Source organism: Pelobates fuscus, chromosome 3 (assembly GCF_036172605.1).
Source record: "Pelobates fuscus isolate aPelFus1 chromosome 3, aPelFus1.pri, whole genome shotgun sequence".
Taxonomy (NCBI): Eukaryota; Metazoa; Chordata; class Amphibia; order Anura; family Pelobatidae; genus Pelobates; species Pelobates fuscus.
In genome coordinates, this window is record NC_086319.1 from 222134261 (window position 1) to 222151311 (window position 17051).

The 17051-nt window shown below is 41.2% G+C and overlaps 1 protein-coding gene across 1 annotated transcript in view; it reads right to left on the reverse strand.

Annotated features, from left to right (window-relative positions):
- CDHR3 (cadherin related family member 3) overlaps positions 1-6161 on the reverse strand; it is a 64081-nt gene extending 57920 nt beyond the window's left edge. Inside the window, exon 1 of the mRNA XM_063445434.1 lies at positions 6044-6161. Coding sequence (XP_063301504.1) covers positions 6044-6092 — 49 coding nt within the window. The 5' untranslated portion in view covers positions 6093-6161. The remainder of the gene's footprint in view (positions 1-6043) is intronic.
- Between the last annotated feature and the right edge of the window lie 10890 nt (positions 6162-17051).

The following is a 17051-nucleotide window of genomic DNA, read 5'->3' on the forward strand; positions in this document are numbered from 1 at the left end:
TATTAGGGCTGCAGCAGGAGGGTGGACCGGTCACTGACCCCATTATTGAAATTTAGTCTGTGTTTGGCCCCTTTCCATTGGATTGGTTCATTTTAGAAACTGGATAGCAAAAGCTGCCCCATCGCTAGTTTTATTAATGCAGACAGCTCACCATCTAGTAGCTATGCTTCACACAAGCAGTATTACTGCTAGGGCACAGGGGAGTTGTTACACTTCCCTATATTAATATAGAAGTAATGTAGACCTCTATAGGCTTTTTAGCTATTTGCTAACTATTTGCCTGCTGTCTGCTAGCAGTGGAAGTGGGCAAATATTACTGATAGTACTGATTATCGTTTGCTTGCTTTTCTTTAAAATCAGTGTTTTTTGTAATTGTCGTAACTCTATGCTTTCTATCAAGTATAGTTGAAAAAAAGAACGGATTTTAAAGTTGACACCAAATTAATCTAGCCAAATGGTGCACATTCGGTTGGGTTGATCGCAGTCTGACCAGAATTATAAATAATAAGTATGAGAATTCCCAATCGGGTCGGAAATCGATTGTTATCTCTGAATTTTGTCCATCTGGACAAAATTCAGTATTTTGTGAATAGACCCTTTGTGAAAAGAAAAAAAAACACTCAGACAAAAAATTGTAATAAGCAGCAATAAATGTTCTCAATAGGAGAGGCCAATAAACCATATCACATATGCACTTACAAAATATCAATGGGGAATTGCATAAAACAATTCCCCATTGATCAATGTCAGGACTACTTTCTCTCTTCTAAGTTACTGCCAGTTTAGACATGGCTTGGCCTATTGCACCAATCTACAAATGTTTTGTCACCTAACAGAAATAGATGAGGGCTATGAAGGACAGATCAATATATACATTTTTATGAGCTCTGTAGGAAGGCAACTAAGTCGAACGCACACAATGAGGGAAAGTAAGATAAAGATGAAGTAAATCAGGAAATGTCAAAATGGCATGTTGTATGTAATATTTATGTCACTATTAAATCCTAAGGATAGGCCTGAGCATGCATTGATCTTACTACAACATAAAGATGTACCAACCCTATGGCAAGTCATTAGCGAAATTTTTAACTGTGTATAGTGAAAAGGAACCTGTGGGTTATGTAAAACCTGACCCAGAGGCTACACGGTACTGATTAACCCTTAAAGTATCAATAGGAAAAAAAACACCTTATTAAACTACAGTGGCCCATAGGTTACTGAGTTTTAGGATTTATGAAGGGGGAGGTTAATATTAGATGTATCAGTAACAAAACAAGAGAAAAATGGCCTTTATTACACCTGGACCAATCAGATATGCACACAGATATTTACACAGATCACAAACCTCAGTGACCTACGGGCCACTGTGGTTTAATAAGGTGTTTTTTGTCTATTTATTAGAGAAATTGTTAGGTCTTTGTAAAGAAAGTTATATAATGTTATATGGAAAAAGGCACAATAATAGATATTGTCAAACTTTATAGACATATCATGGTCTAGGGATCTAGAATGAAACATGCTAAAATACCAAACCAGAATATAGAACAGAGCAGATGTCATAGGAGTGGACATTTTATATGGGGCTTCTTACAGGTATGTTGTGTTCACTGTAATACAAATTTATGCTTGGCCTTTAGAAGACCCAACAGCCTTACACAGGACTACCCTGTGCAGAACATTTCATGGACACATTAAGTGAGATACTATTACTAGGTAATGCAGTTTAAATGGATACTATAGTGCTAGGAATACAAATCTATATTCATCTTAACAGCTTGTAAATGTGCCCAAAAAAGAAAAAGAGGGCTACTTCCCAGCTATGATCAAAGAGACAGAAGGATAGCAATAGTGGGAAGAAAGAAAAATGGGCATCTAAAACTCATGTGGTTATTCACTAGACTTGGAATTGATAAAAATTGCGCTACCATGAAAGAGTTCATCTCATCTGTAGCTTTCTAAAGCATTAAACTCTATGGGTGGCCAGTGATATGCTGAGAGTATCAGCTGACTGGTGATAGGGAATTAGTCCATTTTGATGTTGGTGGGAAGGAGGACTAAAAAGAAGTTGAATGGGCTAGTATCATAAAAAGGACTTTTGGAGCTAAAACTGTTTGAAAATCGATAACCCCATAAGGTAAGACAGCTCTAAGGACCTCCAGACACCATAACAACTTTGTTGATATTAAATTGTTATGGTGTCTCTCTGGCCTTTAACATTAAATTAAAATCTCTAATTTGGTTATTTTCCATTTGAGCTATTTTGTCCTAAATTTTCCAATTTTCAACACTTCCCGTTTTAGGAGGAAGGCAGATAGAAACAAGAGAGTGGTGAATTGCGGCAGGACTTGGTATGTGACGAAGAATTGAGAAGGAAGAGCAAAAGATAGCGTGTGAGACATATAGTGCGAGCCAGGTATACAAATTTGTTTTTCCACAGTAAGATTTGCCTATTCGAACATCAACACACTTAAGAACTGGTTTCAGATAGCAACTGGATGAACAAAAGGAATTCAAGGAGTAGACAGGTTGATGACTATGGCTGTAATAAGTCAGCTCAAACACAAATATACCAGCCAACATAGCAATGAAGGGTTTTGTTTCATTCACGTACTCTTCCTCCTACTACAATCAAAGGTATGTGTAGAGCAAACCATTAGACTGTGATTTTTAACATGAGGCAAAACCTAGTACTGTTCAGCTAGTCAGGACTCTACAATGAGGTTCGGGATGATGGCTGAGTTAATTCACTAAACAATGAATCATTGAGAATTAACAAGGAAATTGCCATTTGCCATATCAGTCGAATTGGAAAATGAAATGCCTGGGCTACTTTTCGAACTCAGCTATTTTGGCCTAATATTGTAAATGTCTTCCACTTTTGCTAAATTCTTGTGGAATTTCTGAGTATATAAAACCAGCGTGCTTACAATAATATATACGTATAAGTAACTTTAATGCTTCAGATTTCAGATTTTAATATGTTGCTTGAGGAAATATAACAAAACACGGGTACTCCAACAAAGTACAGTGTCCGTTGCCTTGACCTAACTTTTAGAACTTAGCTATTCTATTTGCTCATGCTATCATTTTTTGTTCAAATTTCAATATATCTTTATAATTTTTCATTTTTTTTTTATAATTTGCTGACAACTAGGGAGAGAAGATATGGAACATTATGAAAATTCACTTGCATGCCTTCAAATCTGTTATATAAGTAGTGTTTGCATCTCTTTTTAGGCAGTTAGTGGACCAGCATTAAAATAAGGATATCATTATGTTTCCATCAGTATATTTAAAAAAAATTATGTTATTCCAAAATGCCTTAAGCACACAAACGTTTACCTTTTGAAAAGGAGTTGAAGTAGAGCATACAAGCTAAGAGAAATGGGGTGTTTGAACTAAAAAGAGGAGAAGGAAAGGTTGGTGAGTCTAGAAAAAGAAGGCTAATGGGAAAAAGGAACGTCTGGCCTGAAGGACAGCTGTAAAAAAATTAAAAATAAAACATCTAAGGATTTCAAATAATGTTTAATAAAATGGTTGACACATTAGGGGCATTTTATTTGTAGGGTTTTTTTTTATTTGCCAGAGGGGTATGATTATTAGCATTATAATTATGTAAATTGTGTTCCTTTGTTTAACTTAAAAGCCTTTATATTCTCTTATCAGTAGAATCTCCTTTCAGACTCTGTGCAGGCAATTTTCTGTGAGGTCACTGAAGTCACTTTAGAATGAATTCCCCAGTAAATAGCAACAAGGCCATTAAGCACTGATCACCATCACCAAGCACTGTCCTAAGCATGTAACTAGTGTAGATTATTACTAATCAGGAGTCTAATAGTACTTGTGAGTTATGGGTATAATATTAGTGGATAAATTATCAGATTAATCTGCCATAGAACAAATTACAGATGTAGAATCTTATATATGCTACGTATCTGGTATATTTTACTACTATATGAAATCTATGGTATAGCCAACTACCTAAGGGCAAGGAACTGTGACATGGTGACCATTCCACTTTGAAATATGTATCTTCAGGCTGGAGTGTCTGTTTAATTATGCATTTCAACAAACAGTATAATCAGGACCTCATATAGTAGATATATAGATGTATGTACCAGGCAATTGGTACATACATCCATGGCCACCCACTACAGGGCAGATTCTCAATAGGGCACTCCACTGCCTGTGGGATGATCAAACAATTCCTTGATCCGTCCAGCCCCTACTAATGCCAGGGAGGGTGAGATTGAATGTCCAGTCGGCACCCAAGTTCCATGCTCTGGCTTCAATATCAGAACATTGCTGTACCAAAGCAACTCTCTGATACTTCCAGTGCCTGCTGGAAGTAGCTGTCTGCTCCTGCTTTGACTGCAGACAGAGTGCCTTTCCTCCTGGCCCAACAAGCTAAAATATACCGCCAGCCCTTCAGTCCTTGTACCACACACGCTACAGTCCATATCACCCCATACATACACTACAGAACTCCAACACCTATCCCACATCCACATTACAGCCTCTACCCCCTAGTAACCCTCCACACAGATAAACTATAACCCCCCTATACACACATTACACGAACTGCAACTTTCTCCACAGCAAACATCCCTACAGCTCCACAATAAGCCTAACACCCCCCCACACTCACTCTCCTCTTGCACAACCCCAAACACAGATTGCTCCTAAACACAACACTTCAAGCAGCCTCCTCACACACACAACACCACAGGCATCCTACCTCACACATGCAAAACCACAAGCAGGCTCCCTATGTACACACAACACCATGAGCCAACCTTGTCCTTGTTTTGCCCACTTAAGTTAACACCAAGGTCAGGTTACCAGAAAATGCAGAAGCATGACATTACATTTGCTTGCACTGTACTTTGGAGGGTGTGTCACTGGTGATGACAACAGTGGAAGAACTAACGTAGAGAGATTAGTGCAAGAAATTTTTTTGCCCCCCCCCCTCCTCGCAAGGATGGTCAAAAGATAGACCCCCATCTGTCATACAACTCCCATAATGCTTTGCTAGCTGGGGATCTACAATTTCCCCATCCTTTTGGGGTTGTATTTAGCACTGAGCAGTGTTTGAATGAAGGACTGTTATTGAGCTACAGTGCACAACCAGGCCTCTGATCACACATGCCCATGTGGTAACCCCAGTGCAACTGCACCGGTGGCAGTTCCGCCACTGTGACACCTCTCTAATCTCGCCCCCTCCTATTGAGCTACTATGTTTTTAAATGACCAGGCCAAACTTTGTCTTAATACCGCCCTGGTTTTATACCCTTAGAGTGCTTGATAATATTTTAGATGATATATAAATGTATAGGATTATTCATCCATAATGCATTCCAAAATTAAGTCTAATGTAGTGAACTTGGAGTACAGAAATTCTCTTTGAATTCTCATTGTAGTGAATAACCCTGTCATGGGTATTAACTAAAGTGACAATGAAAATTAAATTCAAATTTAAAACCAAAACAGCCTTTTTAAAATTCACTTTGAATTTCCAACAATTCTCACTTTAGTGAATATTGTTTAGTGAATTTTACTTTACAAAACAAAGTCTTTGAACTCTTCCAGTTGCTGGAACTACAATTTATCATTACCCTAATTTCAGAAATTAGGAGAGAGGCACAAATAACATTAACAGGGTTTAGCTATATTTTCAGACACAGTGATGCATCCATACATTTGAAGATAATTCACAAGTCACTGAACTGTAGTCAGTTAAAAATTAAATTGCTAAATTTCAGCTAAAACTGCCAAGTTATTATTATGGCAGAGCTGGATAATTTTGCCAAATAAGCTATTTTAAGCAAAAATTACCATAAATCAGCTTTTAATTTACCATAAATCACAATTTAACGAATAAACCTCTCACATTCTATTCAAAACTATTGCCATGGTGTGCAGAGAATGATTGCACAAAATGCTGACCTGTTTCAAAACCACAGCTCTTTCAAATAATTTTTCGAAAATAAAAAATAAGCAACTAAATCTCCAGTTAACAATTTAAGTTATAAAAAAATCTTACCAGGTCCTATTACTCCAAGAAGAAAATAGAGCAGTATAAGTTTCTCCATCTTTCAGGCTTCCTTCTGTTGTGTCTGTAAAGTGCAGGTGAGAGGACTGACTGAGTGGAATGTCTTGCTTTACTTGCCTGGATTGTTAGCTAATCTCCTTCTCTGTCGACTGACAAAGACTTCAACAGATAAAAGCGTAACTATGGGAGTTCTTAAACAGCAGTTTGTTTGTAAATTTTCTGCAGCTAGAACATATTAGCAACATGCTAGAGTCTCACATGTTGTTTGATCATTATTTAGTGAGAAAAACAAATCTAGGATTGTTTTGTATGCATTAAGCTGATCTCCCAGATATAGAATTCAGTTCACATTTTTATTGTGATGAGTGGCAGTCATTAGCTTAAAGGTCAGTTTAAACACCATGAGCATTAACTGCACCCCGGGCCCAGTCTTGATTGTAAGAGTGCAGCATCACTACAGCTCCTTTCATAAGGGCACACTTTTCAATTTCCGCCAGGGTTCGTAATGGCCAAAACAGATACAGATTTTAACCACTAATGTATGAATGCCCCTGGTCCAAATTATACAATTTGGGGCTTATTTATTGGATGACCAGACACAACGGGTCAAAATTAGCATGTTTGGCCTCTTATCATTACCCCCCACTCACAACTTGCACTATATTCAAGCCCCCACCCATTGTTCTTGAGTGGAGGCAGAGGATGTACAAAGGCATGTCTACCCTCATTCTATTGATAACCCTATCAATCCATACTTGATGCCAATGGGGTGGGCAATTGCTTGGCTCCCCAGAACTATTTATCTAGAATTACTATTTATTACTATGGCCAGCCCTTACCTGTATTCATATATAGGCAATAGTGGGATTCAAGAATTTTAGTCACAAGTTCTGACTTTTCATATGTTTCCAACTCCACAGAACACATTGACATTGCTGCCTGGGTTCAAAACTCCATCCCCACCCCCAGTCATGCACGCACACACACAAGTACATCGACGCAGTCACACATATCCTGGAGCAAAAACACCCTGGCAAGGGAATGCATTAAATGGATAAATCTTGTATTTCAAGCCAATGTGCAGTAAATGCCTAAACTTGGTATATCATGCCAATGAGCATTAAATGCCTAAACTTGGTATATCATGCCAACGAGGAGTAAATGTCTAAACTTGGTATATCATACCAACAAGGAGTAAATGCATAAACTTAGTATATTATGTCAATGAGTAATAAATACATAAACTTTGTTGTGAACCCTGTCTTATCCCTGTTTGTTTGCCCGTAGTCCCCTTTGATTTCCCAGAACAAACTGTTTCCCCTGGCTTGGTACCTTCCCACAACCAAACGTATTACCGAAAGCACGCTGGCAGGTGGCAGCTATTTTGTCTCCCGAATATAAAGAGTGGTAGTTGGCCGTGAACTTCATGGAACTCTATTCTGCCACTTAACCACGCGGTTCCCGGTCTATTTGTCTTTTTGTTTTGCCCCACTTACAGACATGCCAGGAGAGCACTAAATGGAGGTAAGGTTCTATGGACTATGAGGAACAATCACTCCCTGAGAGCCAGGGAAAGCACCCATTTATTTGACCACAGGAACTCCAAATATTTGACCGGCCAAGACCACCTTTGTTCTGGGACTATTTTAGGCTTCACCCAAGTGTGCATCCAGTCAAAACTTTACCCTGGTGGCGATTGGACAATTCCTTATGGATCCAGCCACTATTTGGACAACTTTGGCACTCGGTCAAGAGTGATCCAGGGATCTATGACATGTAGGGTTCCTGGGTGTTTTAGCAATATTTTGGGGTATTTTTGTGTTTGGTTTGTTCGGCTCTCTGTATCTGGGAGATAATTAACTTACCAGTCCTTGACTCAATTATCTTCCAGACACAGAGACTCCTGGGCGGGGATTGTATGTATTGTATGGAGACCTGATGCTGGGGTCTGTGCATAAAAGGCAGAGTTTGGCTTAATAAAAAGAGTTGTACTCCCAGAACTGTGTGTCATCCAGTGTGTGCTATATTCACTAAGCAGCGATTTGTTCCAGCTCAAGAAGATTTTGGTGGAGATATTCAGTCTCAGGATTACAGCTCCACTGCAAACTTGGTATATCATGGCAATGAAGCAATAAATACATAAATTAGGTATATCGTGCCACTGAAATGTAAATGCATAAGCTTGGTAAATCCACAACATTTGTATGTCATGCCAAACAGCCACATGTGGCTCGAAAAAGCCTGCTAGTGCCACATGCCCCCAAACAATCTGCCATTACCATGTGTCAGTCCTCGGTCACAAGCCAAGGACACAACACATCAGTATGCTGGCTCTGCGAACGTATTACATTCTAGAAACAGGTTCGCGCAAAACAGCTGATTCACACCCTTGTATATAGGTCAAATTCCACCAGCAATGCACTGAATTGACATTAGCTATCTCTTTGCAGGCTGACACCCCAATGATGCTGCAAGAGATGGAGTGACACCCCCAGAATCAGTGTAGTTAAACTCCAAATGTGCAGCATTTCATAGCAAAACACTGCATATACAAACTCTATACAAACCATAACCACTTCAAATAATTTAAGTGGTTATGGTGCTTGGAATAATCCTTTAAGACTCCAGTGACTTATATGGGGGTAGAAAAATGGTACACTAAAATAGTTCTTCCCTCAGCAGTCCATGTTCATATTTGTTGCGTCTGGAATTATTTTGGTGATACTGTGGGGAGTGTGTAGGTGATCCAGAAGGGATGAGCCAGTAGGAGGTAGTGGCTGATAGACAAAGCTGCATGTCCTATATATTCCATTTCAATGGGCCACTTGAAATTATGTTGTATCACCTGCATGGACTAAACTAATACAGCATCCGCAAGAAGGACAAAGATGGAAACTTGTCTCTCGCTGGAATTTTCCTTTATTATGTAGTCCAAGACTGATTTCCTGACTGAGGAGAGTGGATGATCATTAGCAGGAAAGCACCTGATTCAATTTGTGTGGCGGACATGCAGCAGGGGAGTGCAGTTGTTTGGGGAAAGGTTAGTGATCCAGTTGGGAGGGCTGTGAGACTAATCAATCAGTCTTTTTAATTCCTAATAGTCGTATCAGGAGTTTATGTTTGTTATTATTTGGCATTTTGTGAGGTTGAAGGTAAAGATTTAAAGGGGCATTCCATTGCCCAAATATACACACAACACCAATATTTAGTAGATATACCCCAAATGAAAACCATGCATGTATTTATTTATCTGTTTATTTTTTATTGGGGGTATATCTAAAAGCAGTTTGCAAAAGTTGCAGTTTTCTTGTGTGCTGCCACTTTCTGTGACCCTCCAACAGTGGCATAACCAGAGCTACGGTCGCCTTGGGCAAAACAAAATTTTGCACCCTAGTTGTAAGGCTAACTCAGAACCTGTAAACACTATACTTTTTATCAATAAAGAGCATTAAAAATGAATAAACACTTTTTAATGCAATAGAAAAAAATACTATAGTATAGTATAGTATAGGAATACAAATGTGTACTTTGACACTATAGGTGTAAAACACCATTTAGTCCCCCAGCCCCACTTGTTCCTCTATGAAAAAGGTTAGTTTCAATTATGATGATCTCAGCCAATCCAATGCTTTCCCAAAACATAACACTGCTCTGTGCCAATCAGCATCTCCTCATAGAGTTGCATTGAATCAATGCATCTCTATGAGGAATGTTCACTGTGCAGCACTGACCCGAAAAGCACCTATATTGGCCGTCTGAGTGACTGCCACTAAAAGTGTTTCTAGGCAGCAATGTAAACACTCCCTTTTCTCTGTTTGAGTGTATATATGTATTAGTGTGTAGTGTTGGCATTTGAATTCAGTTTTATATTTGTATGTGCTGTTGCAATTTGAAAGCAATGGTGTACTTGTGTTTAGTGTTTGTGTTTGAATGTGTTTGTATGTAGAGTTGGCGTTTGATTTCTGAGATGTATGCACATACACTTCCCCGCAGTGGCGCACACACAATCCATGGGGCCCTGGTGCGAAACTGATCCGTGGGCCCCCCGACAGACACACACACACACACACACATATATACATAGAGACACACACACATACAGACACACACAACACACACGACACACACACACATACAAACAGAGAGGCACACATACATACATACATATGCACACATACAGACCGACACACACACACACAAAGACACATACATACAAACAGACAGGTACACATACATACAGACCGACACACACACACATACATACAAACAGACAGGTACACATACATACAAGACACACATACACACACACACATACATACACACACACACACAGACACACAAGACACACATACATACAAAGACACATACATACAAATAGACAGGCACACATAAACACACACAGACACAGACAGGTACACACATACAAAGATACATACATACAGACACACACATACACATGGGCGTCCGCAGGGTGGGGCAAGAGGGGGCACTTGCCCCCCCTGGATTTTTCAGCTTGTGCTGTTATTTTTGGTTTGTGTGAGAATACACTGCAATAGGCGCCGGCCAGTAAGGGGTGCTGTCAATATTGAAAGGCAGGAAACTACAGCTTATCCCTGCCTCTCGCTCATGACTGAAACCGCTGGGGAGCAGGTAAGTGAGGTATGGGGGATGGGAGACAGCATAGAGGAAGGCAAATTAGAAGGAGCAGAAAGGTTCTGCAAGGAGCAAGAGGGGTCAGCAATGAGTAGGAACAGGCAGCAAGGAGCAGGAAGGGTCTTCAAAGAGCAGGAGGGGTCTGCAAGGAGCAAGAGGGGTCTTTAAGGAGCAAGAGGGGTCAGCAAGGAGTAGGAAGAGGCAGCAAGAAGCAGGAACGGTCTGCAAGGAGCAGGAAGGGGCAGCAAGGAACAGAAAGGGGCAGCAAGGAACAGGAAGGGGCAGCAAGGAACAGGAAGGGGCAGCAAGGAACAGGAAGGGGCAGCAAGGAGCAGGAGGGGTCAGCAAGAAGCAGGATGGGTCAGCAAGAAGCAGGAGGGGTCAACAAGGAGTAGAAAGGGTCTGCAAGGGGCAGGAGGGGGCAGCAAGGAGTAGGAAGGGGCAGCAGGAAGGGGTAGGGATGGTCTGCAAGGAGCGGGAGGGGTCACCAAGGAGTAGGAAGGGTCTGCAAGGAGCAAGAGGGGTCAGCAAGGAGCAGGAAGGATCTGCAAGGAGCAAGAGGGGTCAGCAAGGAGTAGAAAGGGATCAGAAAGAGAAAGGAGCAGAAGGGCGCAAAATAAGCAGAAAGTAGCAGAAAGGTAAAGGAGCAGATGAAGCCTCAGAAGAAAAAGAAGACAGTGTCAAATGAAGGAGAAGAAAATGAGATTGTAGCACTTCATTCTGGACACCACATCATAAGGCGTTGGTACCTGGGCCTGGCATGGAAACTTTGGACCTTCTCACCTCCCCAGGTAAAAAAATACCAATGTTAATGTGTTCACTTTTATTTACGGAGTGTCAGGAAACACAGAGGGCCGCTGCATACGGTTGCCGCTGATTGGCTTAGAGTGCCAGCTGACCCTCTAGCCAATCAGTAGCTCTTCATTCATAAAAACGTAAAACATTGCCTGACGTCAATCAGCACTTCCTGACACTCAGTTTAAGAAGCTGAATACCACTGAGCGACCTGGAGATCTGGAGCTGGAGGAAGCCTTTGGGGGTAAACAATTTGAGAGCGGTTTCACCACTTAAAGGAAAGAGAGCGCCCAGGGGCCTCCTTGCATCATAGCATTTTCATTAAGATGAAGTTGTTATGGTGACCAGAATGTTCCTTTAATTTGATAAAAGGAACCCTATAGTGTCAGGAATACAAACATATATTCCTGACACCATTGTTGTGAAAACGACTATGCTCCTTCCCTTTCATAACACTGTCAAAAAGGGGCCAAGCATGGATGTCATTACAATTATGCCCCATACATACACACACAATCAAACACACACACAATGTTTAAGTCACCCTTCTGTTTCCTACCTTTTAGGTGCAGGAGGGTGACTTTCCCTGGGTTCCAGTGGTGGCGCAGATTGATGGGAGTCAGAGTTCCCACTCTGACTCCCATCGGGTACCTGGTCGCAGGGGTCCGCAGAATGACCGGGTCCCCTGGAGTGATGGGCCCGGTCGCAGCTGTGACCCCTGCGACCACAGTATGTACGCCACTGCTGCCCCGCATATACACACTGAAAAACACACCGACACATACACATATACACACTGACCCATACACACACAGATACACACTGACTTATACACACATAGATACACACACTGGCACACAAACACTCAGAACACATGCATAAATGACACACAAATACACACTGACTTATGCACACACAAATGCACAATGACAGAAATATACAGACACACATTTACACACAGATAACGCATACACACACAGACATACACACAAAGTTTACAATTTACAGATTTTTAGCAATTCCCTGCTTACATAATTTTCATTCCTTTTTGGTGCAGTGGGTGGCATCCCTGAGGTACATTGGCATCTGGCTGGATCTGAAGGCCTGAAGGCAGTCAGGTCCAGGCTCTCCCTCCTCTTGTTCTCCCCTCTCGCCCTTTCCCGCGCAGCTCGTTGATAAGCTGGGAGGAAGTGACTTGTACTAAATTCCTCCCAGAAGTTCTGACACTTTTCCGTCGGTCCCCCCACCCCCCGGTAGTTACGCAACTGCTGTGCAATCACAGACTTCCCAGTGCAGCTCTTTCAGAGGTCTTTGCAAAGCAATGCTCTGGGCAATTGCTGCCTCTTGATTTTTGCTCCACTGAACTAACCAAACCTGGAAGTCACAGGACCAGTTATCTGCTTAAAAGCCAGGGGGTGTGAGGGGGGCGGAGCCAACAGCCGAACAGATCGGTCGCAACTCCAGCGAGCTCCGTGTTTTTACAAGCTTATATCCACAAAACTACGATATATCACCCCCCAAAATCGCTCGAAACAAGCAGATAGCCCCAACACCCTATACAGCATGGGGAAGAAGAGCAAAACACTTAAATCGGACGGAACACGCCCGGGCGCAAGCATTGGGGACCTGTGGCGGAGAGCGCAGGGAGCCCTGGAGCCCAACATGGCGGACTACACTGGCTATGTGGACGACTTCACAAATTCTGACGACCCATTCTCGGACCAAGAAGAGGTGGCCTTACCTGCCTCGAAACAGCCGACAATGCCCAAGGCACAGATGGATGCAACACCGGTCACGAAAGTGGAGATGAGGGAACTGTTGGCGGAGCTCCGACGGGGCATCCAGGCCGACCTGGCGGAAATGAAGAGAGACATCCAAGGCCTGTCGGACCGTGTGGATGTCGTCGAACGAGATACAATGAGCCACACACAGCAACTTACCGTTATCCAGAAGGATGTCGCTACGACAGCAGTACATACAAGCAGAGCACAAAATGGCGGCAATGGAAGACACGCGGCGGGCCCAAAACCTCAAGATTCGGGGTGTAGCGGACTCAGTCTCAGATGCCGAGATGCCTCATCTCAGTCGACGACTGGTAAGCACGATTCTCCCTGCGAGACAAGCCAAGGGCATAAGCATAGACGGCGCATTCCGTCTACCCAAACCCACGACAGCCCCAAAGGCAGCACCCAGGGACATCATCGTTAAATTCCATAAACGCCAAGATAAAATGGCAATAATGGCAGCCACCAGGGGAAACACACCATATGCCTTTGAGGACATGTCCCTTTCGTTTTATACGGACTTATCTAGGGGAACAATGCAATGGCGCGCAACCCTCAGGCCACTCACCACCTTACTCCGCGCACATAACATACAATACCAATGGCGCCCACCCCGCAAACTACAAGTGCTGCACGGGACTGACACATATCTAATAACTGACCTACCAGAGGCAAAAAAGCACCTGGCGGCATGGGGCCTCCCTCAAGACGCCATACAGCAGCCTGACAAGCCCTCCAACTCCCATACGTGGAATCCGGCCACCTCCTAGACATTTGTCCCGAGAACCTCCCCCCAAACAGCAATATCGACGAACTCACGTTGAGGCCACAGATGGACTTAAAGCTCATCACCTCTCACTTTGCTGTGGTCCTTTGGACTGAGTGGTCTAATGCGAACGCAGTCCTAGTCAGAGACCACCTCATAAAGCACACCTGGAACATCGATTAAACGACATCTATGGCCTTCACCTCGGATACCTACCTATCTGGTTGCAAAACGAGACACCTGAAGCTATTGGGGAAATGTAACTGATTGCACGCCCAGAGACTTGAACTCTCTCTTGAAATTTGTTTTATTATTGCTATTTGCTTTGTTTTCAGAATCTACCCGACACCACGGTGCATATGTTTAATGTTTGAGCCTTCTCTCCCGACCACTCCTCAGCATATCTGATACCTCTTAGGCTGTTTACCAGGGATCAGGCTTGTTATGTTGGCCTGTTAACTTAGTGGAACTCACAGTACCTTCTCACAGACCTCTACTTAAGCTTTGCGCCCCGCTACATGTACATATATTAACTTTTCGGTCCATAATTTACAGGCCTCCTAATGTGAAAGACAGCCTCTAGATAATCCTCGTGACACAATGGTTTTGGAGCAAGACCGCTGCCGCATAGACAGGTAATTCCACAATCAGCGATGGTACCGCAGGCTGTGAACCCCAAGCAGTCACTCACTCACACAGAGAACTCAGGGTCCTAAGTCATGCAGAACCACTCAAAAGGCACCGTTTCACAACTCTATTAAGCCTACACACAGATTGTATGTTGTAACCTCTTTTGTTAGGCAATCTCTGTAAATAGCTCGATGTTGACCCGCCACTCTCAGTTACCGAACCGTGCAAGGTGCATAGCACATAGAGGTAACATGTCCCTCTTGGCCTTACGTAGTGCCCAAGCAAACCAGCCACGGGACTACCCCCCCCACCCACTTGCTATGTCCTCGACCCACTACAGCCTCAGCATAGAACTTGACCGTTAATCACCGGCATAGTTAGTATGCTGGATCGAAACACTTCCCTCAAGCCCTTAGCGTAACCTACACGCCCTGAAAGGCAGGGCAAAGTACATGCTTTCTCGCTTCCCTATCTGGTAAAGCGGTTTTAAGATATATAACTACCGTGGCTCCATCCTGTACCAGGCTAGCATTAACCTAGCTCACATTCACAGATAAACACACCGCGCTCGCCTGGTCAAACAGGGCAACAGCGGTCACATAATTTAAAACCTAGAACTACTCTTCTGGTCATTAAAATTGTTTTTGTTTATTCATGTTTTATGGTCAATCCTGTATTCCTCTTATTCAGCTGAGCTGAACAGAACAAACAACCTGTTAAGCAATGTTCATATATATAAAAAAAAAGGTGCAGAAACCTCTGAACGCCTCACTATGGCAACACTACGACATATTGTTTATGCATACATGCTGTTGTGGCAATGTAATTAAGTTATGTTTTTCCATGCACAAATAAAATAAAGAATTAAAAAAAAAAAAAAAAAAAAAGCCAGGGGGTGTAACCAGGTTCATTTATAAAAGTGTAAAATTCTGTTTAAATCTGCACTTTTTGTAAAATTAAAAAAAATGTTTCATTTTATGAAACATAATTGAATATGAATAAAGTCTAAAAATAATGTAGGAGAAATTTAAAAAAATGTTTTTTTTTTAGTTCTGCGTGACATTTTTAACTGTGAATGTCATAATACTGTTACGCACGAGTACAACACTGCTCCCATGTACAGGTTTTATGGTGTTTTGGAAAGTTACAGGGTTAATTATAGGCCTTGCAAATTAAATTATCTGGTCTTTCTGTATGGGTTGTCAGGCATATCCCTAAAATTAATAAAATCACATAATTTAAATAAATATATTTTATTTTAGTGACTGAATGCAATATATATATACATATATATATATATATATATGTGTGTGTGTGTGTGTGTGTATTTGTGTTTATTTGTATATTCATATGTGTATATTTATTGTTTAATTTGATAATATATATTGACATGAATAACAAAATACACTATGAAAAAAATAGGTAGATATATTAATAGAAATATAGATATGAGGTCTGTCCAGAAAGTATCCAGCAATGTAATATGAAAAATAGAGACATTTATTGAAGAAGATACAAGATACAAGAAACATTGTACATAGGACAATGATGCCTTAGTCCCCTTCAAAGTAGACACCTTAGGGCTTCACACAGTTCCAGTATCTTTTGCAAAGTGTTTTGATCCCCTGTTCAAAACCAAAACACTCTGCTAAATACTTTTTGGAATCACCATCAGCTGCCTCATCGTATTAAATGAAATAAAAACAGTCTGAAATCTATTTCCTTTCAAAGGGGGTCTTAGTTTTGGAAAAAGTCAGGATTAGTCATTTAAAAAGGCAGATAAATGTGCTTCTGATACACATTTATCAACGGTTTTATCTCAAGCTGCTGACCTATTTATCAGGTTCGGCTGCTTGAAGTTTGTCAGTCATTAAATTGAGCCAAAATTTGGAAAAAAAACAAACAAACAAAAAACGTAAATCTTTTCAAATGACTTAATATCGTTGAGTAAACTTTTAATATGATTTAATATTTTTAAAATAAAAGCTGTATTTTAATATTTTGAAAAAAATATTTTAAAAATGTATCAGATAATATTAAATCATTAAAGCTTATTCAAAAATAAGTCGATCCATAATTAAATCAAAGCCTGTTCCTTATTGCCATCATTCAGATCCAGATTTCTGCCGTCTGCTTGTATCTGGGCAAGGTAAAATTTGGAACAAATTCAATCTGATTTGGAGACTGTATTGCGAAAACTAGACTTTGCTATATTTTGAGAATAATGTCTGTATACTGCATTGCAAATGTCCCCAAATAGTAATATATATTTTTTTTTTAACCAGATAGGTAATTTTCTAACCTTGTTGAAATGCAAATATCATGATTACAGTATATCATATAGGAAAGATATGGGTTCCAACTGACAATG